The 6,000-nt window shown below is 41.8% G+C and overlaps 1 protein-coding gene across 2 annotated transcripts in view; it reads right to left on the bottom strand.

Moving 5' to 3' along the window:
* Window positions 1–221: 221 nt before the first annotated feature.
* The window catches only part of ARHGEF28 (Rho guanine nucleotide exchange factor 28), a 263,410-nt gene continuing 257,631 nt past the window's right edge, over window positions 222–6,000 (bottom strand). For both annotated transcript variants that reach the window (XM_070412179.1, XM_070412180.1), the window contains one exon: window positions 222–1,422. In XM_070412179.1, the coding sequence (XP_070268280.1) occupies window positions 1,259–1,422 (164 nt within the window). In that variant the 3' untranslated portion in view covers window positions 222–1,258. The remainder of the gene's footprint in view (window positions 1,423–6,000) is intronic.

Here is a 6,000-nt window from a genome sequence, read left to right as displayed (position 1 = left end):
TCAACTAGATATTCAACTGGCAACTTTAGGAAAAAAACAGCAAACAATGGAATCTCAGTGAATTTTTCCCCTTCCTATCATAGCTCCCTTCTGGGAAGGGCTACAATTCTAGGTGAATTGATACTCCTCCTTTACCTCATTTTCATAAGGGGAGATTGTATTTGTGTGTGATATGTGTATTTTACTATGGTCCTACACAATATTAAAATTTCAAAGTAAAATAGACAGGTAAAGGACATTTATTGACACTGACCAAAACATGTACAAGTATTTCTGAAGAACAAGCTGAAAACATTTTCTGATTTATTTTCTCACACAGAGACCCATATTACTCTGAGGACAGAACGTAAGAGCTTTCCTTTGTGGAAAATCACAAACAGGCAGTAAGCTTTGCCGAGAGAGCAATTCCTGTCCTTAAAGAACTGAGGGAGAGATGCTTCTAGCGAGTGGTAGTTGGTGCTCCCAGGCCTGGCAGGACAGGACCAGATGAGAGAAGTGAGGGCACTACTGGAGTTTCACTATTTACAGCAAAATTGACCATGCTGGAGCTTTGCCTCTGGGCTCTCTTGAAAGATGTGGCTTGAAAAACAACCAGCACTGGGCTGAGGAAGTGCATCTGCGAAGCATGTGGCCCAGGTCATAAGAGTCCAGATTGTGTCCATGGCAGAGTGGCCTCCTGCTCAGAACAGTGTCCAAATAGCACACGTTGGCTGCACCAGGACTGTGACAGGTCACCACCAAGAGTAACCCTTTGATGTCCCCAAGAGCAATTAGCATGGAAAAACTAAGCAAGAAAAGGCCTTTCCCACTGCCTCCTCTGTCTCTGGGGCAGGAAGGCCACTTGCTGTAATCAACTGCTGTGATTGTGAAAGTTTGCCCATCATGAATATCATTCTTTCCATTCAAATTGCTTCATCTGGGTCTTAAAAGGCATTTCAAAAACCAGATGATTCAGTAGAAAACGCAATGTGCAATTTCAGTCCAGAGTCAGAACTTTGAAAATATTTCTGCTTATTCAAGTTAATTTCTCCTCCAGAAATCTGAAATTAGGTATGGTGAGTTAACCATTATACACACAGAGCTGCTTTCAATAATTTAATTATTAGACTCATGCCCCCCAAAAGGAACTTGCATGAAATATTAACTATTACTCTTAAAGCAATTTGGACACAGTCACACACATATCAGGAAAGGAAAATAAAAATTCTCCCCAAAATGCAAGTGTTCTGTTTTGTTGGGAAAAATAATGACAACACAATTAGAGGTAAACAATATTTTCTTCGGCTCCATCTCCAGTTTCCCCATCTTGCCTGGTCAGTGTCTGTAGATTTAGCTTTGCTTCTGCTATAAACGTCTGCAGCTCAGGGCCGGGTGGGTTTGAGTCAGGGGGGGTTGGGAACTCTGCCTCAGAGATGTCCAAATCTGCAACAGACAGACAGCACAGGTCACAGGGGAGTCAGCATGAGACCCACAAGGCAGATGAACTATGACTCAGCCAGCCACAAGGAGAATGGCAGAATCCAGTGAGAAAGAAACAAAACAGGCATCTAATGATCTAATTAGTGCGATTAAGATATACTTGGCTGTGTGTACAAATGTCTCCTGTGGCTAAACATAACCTTCATAAAATACTCCTAGGGACGTGTCAAATAAACAGACTTGTCACCATTTGTGGGCTGTGAGAACACTGCTATTGCTGAGAAAGGGTAATACCTATTTATTATTTATTTACTTATTTTTTAAAATATGTTTTTATTTTAGAGAGAGAGAAAGGGGGGAGAGAGAGAAAAAGAGAGGGGAAGAGAGAGAGAGAGATCAGTTGCCTACTGTACAAACCCCAACCGGAGACAGAACCCCCAACCTGGGCATGTGCTCTGACTGGGAATCAAACCCGTGACCTTTTGGTGCATGGGACGATACTCAACCAACTGAGCCACACCAGTCGTGTTGGTACCCATTTATTTGTAAAAATGGGTTCAAGATCTTAGAAATACAGTGCATACTCTAGCTACATGCAATTAACTATAGTATTTTTATCTGCATAGCACCTTCCCTCAAGTATCTTAAAATCAAGAATTGACCTCAAGACAAATAATGTATCTGGGATTTTGTTGATGTGGGTAAGGGATGGGGAGAAAGGAGTTGAAGGATGAAAACCCTTTAGCCTCACCATTATGCAAATCTGTTAACACTACACAAATCACTTAGCAAGAGTAGCCAGGTTCCTAGGGAAAATCGTTCCAATATCACTATGGTTTTTTTCTGTTACCTAGCAACAGCAGGGCATAGTCTCTCCTCCTTTTTTTCCTGGTAAAACCCTCTAATATGGGGTTTTAAAGGGGAGGCAAAGGGGGATTTTGATTTGAAGAAAAGAAAGGCTCTCGCTGCAAACCATTTTCTTTGCACTTGTTCCATGGACCATCCTCCCTGGGGCTCAGCCATGTGGCAAAATGACAAGTAACCAGCTCCAGTTGGAGCAGACAGCAGAGGGTGCATGGAAACACAGGTGGGGAAGATGTGTAGCCCGGGGGCCCTCCTGCTTTTTTTCCAGTCATTAACAAGAAGCCATTATAATCCTTGCCACATTTATTCAAAGCCTCTATTATTTAGATGGATACACATAACCGCTGGCATTCTAATGACAAAAATGCTTGTGACTTTTGCCCTCTCGACAAGGATCTTTGGTTGTTAGAGAATGCGGAAGCAAGGCCTGGCAGGAATGAAGAGCAAAATGTGCTCACAAGGCTCCTGGAGAGGGAGGGGAAGGGGAGGTGGGGAGGAGAGTCTGCACTCCACACTCCGCTCAAAGGTTTAGGTCATCCATGACTCTAGATGCCACTGGGGCACAGAGAAAAAGCAGTCCATTTCCATGGGAGTGACCTGATTTTCTGACCTCAAATCCAGATCCTGGGCCTCAAACACTGGAACTCACTAAGTACTGAAAACACACCCACTGAGGATGCCTCTGACTTGCACCGAGTCTAGAGTGCCTCCTCTGGGACGGTCCCTGGTCTTACCTCCCTCATTAACCAGGTAAACACAAACACCCTCCCCCGCCCCCTCATTGTCAGAGCAATATAAATCAGCCTAGAATGTTCTATGTCCTATCTCACCACATTAGGAGACAAAGTATGCCTGTGTGGTCACAACACACTTTCACGATTTCAACTATTTTTCCCAGCCATTGAATGAAGAAGGCCATTCCCCCTCTAAAAAACAAATATTCCCAGTTGAACTCCTGATGTTTAATATTACACAATCTAAAAAAAGAGAAACCCACACAAACCTCAACACTTCCATCTAGCTCACCTGAGACACTGCAGTGCTGCCTCCTAGCCAGCAGACGGGCAGCCAGGGCACAAGAATAGGACATGGAGAACGAACAATCACCCGTTGAATGAGGCGGTGAGGAGGTGATTACTGACAAATGGGACAATGCCAGGCACGATGGAAGCCAGTAATCCATGTAGTTTCCTTCTTCTGAGTGTGAACATTTTAGCAAGGAATCTAAAATACTGGTGAGTCTAGGTATCTGGTAAGTCCCCTTAATGGTTTCAAGAGAAAACTTGTTCAAAAAGAGCCAAATACATATCAGAAAGAATTCTTTTACCTGCCATATCCCTAGTTCAGGGAGACAGAAAAACAAGAATGATTGGGGGAAGGGTGGGGAATTAATGTGTACATGTGGGTGTAAGGGGGTATAGAAGTTTGATCAGAATTTTTTCAAGTAAGAATAGAAATACATTTCTAGGCAAGAGCTTGCTGGACCCTAAAGTGAATGGCACACGCTGTAATCCCAGATGTATTAATGGAGGTGGTTGTGGTGTGTGTCACCTGGAGGGGAACTCAATTTCCTTCTCCGTGTTCCTTCTTGGTTTCTACCTAGACTATTTAGGCAAGGTCAGACAGCCTGTCTTTGAAATTGAAAACCGTTCTGTGATTTCTGGTTTTATTACTCCACTTCAACCCTGAGAGAACTCCAACACAGCAGTTGTATATTTCTCAAGGTCAGTCACCTTTTTCCACACATTTTACCTTAGAGAGTGTAATCATCATATAGAACTTCCAACTCAAAAAACATTCGTTAAATAAAACCTCACTGATTCAGAAAGCAGAATTCTTGGGGAGTAAAGTTAATCATCCTATTTGATTCGTGACCAAAATGCCGGTACATTGCTGGACATAAAAATAGAATACCTCATTTTTTAAATAAGTAAAGAAATAGTAATACAGTCATAATTTGGGCGATTAAAAGCCAAACGCTACTAGAATGAAACAAACTTTAAACTACAAAGAACTTTTCAATCTAGTGTCTCAACACAACTTTCCCCCTTAGTTGACATAAAAGAACTACCTTCCCATTCCTCTGGAAATTAAACAGGGTGAGCATTGTTGTCCTTAAATAAGAACACATAAGATGAAAGACATAAAAGTCCAAATGCCCCGTTAAACCAAATGGAGCAGTAGAATCTTGGTGCGGGGTTTTTTCTAGTTAACACTGAACTTTTATTCTGATCCTAAAACTTCATCCTTCATGGGAAATTTCCTTAGACCCATTATGGAGTTTTCAGAAACCTTCTGCGCTGATACCCAGGGAGAGTTCCCTCAATCTCCCTGTTTTTAGCTCTTAGTTGCAACCTGCTGGTTGACATTTCCGTTTATCATTTTCACACTTTTCTCTGCTCACCAGCTGTTGGAACATCAGGGGAGTGAATCTGGAGTCTGAGATGACATACAGCCATGGCACTCAGCTCCTGAAAAACTGACACCAGCAGGAAGTAAGACTGGCCTTCCCTTCATTGGCTTACCATCATCTTTCTTTTGCGCCAACTGAATCATTGGTTATTTTCAAGACCAGACTATAAACTCAAGGTGTAAAATGCACCCATGTGCCATATTAAAAATGAACAAAGTACCTTCTAAGCTGAGAACTGAATGAAATCTTTTAAACCACAAGGCAAAATGTAACCTTGGGCTAGTCATTTCCCTTCCTCTGGGCTTCAGTTTATAAAGGATTGAACAGAGATCATCATTCAGGCCTCTTAAGCGTCTTACGTCAGAATTTTTACATCTGTTTCCTGGCTCGGTGACTCACCAAGTAATCTTCTAGAGGTGCAACAAATGCATGCAGTTTTCAACTGCTTTATGCTCAAGAAATGCACATTTATTACCCTAAGTTACATTTTAAAATAATGTTCTTAGGGTAATTTCCAGACATATGTCCCATCCTCTAGCTTCAATCTTCCCAACATCACATATTTGAGCTGAGCCCTCGTACAGTCCTCAGGGTAGGATTTGGGAAGCCACCTAATAAGTGGAAGATAATGCCCACAATGGAGACCTGTACTTGACCTTTCCCTCTATGATCAGCCAACATAAGGGTAACTTGTCATAAAGAACAGGTCTGTGACAAGTCAGAAAGGGTTGTCTATCATTTAAAAATATTTAATTAATGTAGTCTTTGCCATTGTCCGCATTTTCTGAAAAGCATCTTAAATCATGATCATTTTTAAACAGAAGCTTATTGAAAGCACCATATACTTTTCATTACGAAAATCAACTCCCAAGGTCTGAGTGTAGCTCCACAGTGTAGCACATGACCAGGCACCAGCAGCCCAGCACGACAAAAAGGATGCCGAGTCTACTCTTGAGATTATTGGTGATGCCTCGTTTAGCCATGTCTCATCCTGTTCCACTCTCCCCAACGAAACTCACAGGACAGAGGTTCGTGTATTCTGGGTCTTGGCTCTGTTCTTGTTTATTTTAATGAAACATTCTGACTTGCACTTCATACTCTATCCCTTGTGCATGTTCCTAAAATCAAAATTCACACTCTCCTAAAATAACTCTACCTTCAAAAAATGTTGTCATTAATGTTCCAAGTCTGCAAAGTAAGTTGTTTCCCCTACTTAATGATTGATTCGTGCTTATACTGTGAAACATTTTAAAAATCGTTTCCTGATGGCATTACTGGCAATCACTATTTTTTCTCAGGAGCAC

This window comes from Myotis yumanensis, unplaced genomic scaffold (assembly GCF_028538775.1).
Source record: "Myotis yumanensis isolate MYYU_CA2020_CCGP unplaced genomic scaffold, mMyoYum1.0.hap1 SCAF_4, whole genome shotgun sequence".
Taxonomy (NCBI): domain Eukaryota; kingdom Metazoa; phylum Chordata; class Mammalia; order Chiroptera; family Vespertilionidae; genus Myotis; species Myotis yumanensis.
This window is presented reverse-complemented; position numbering and strand designations above follow the sequence as displayed.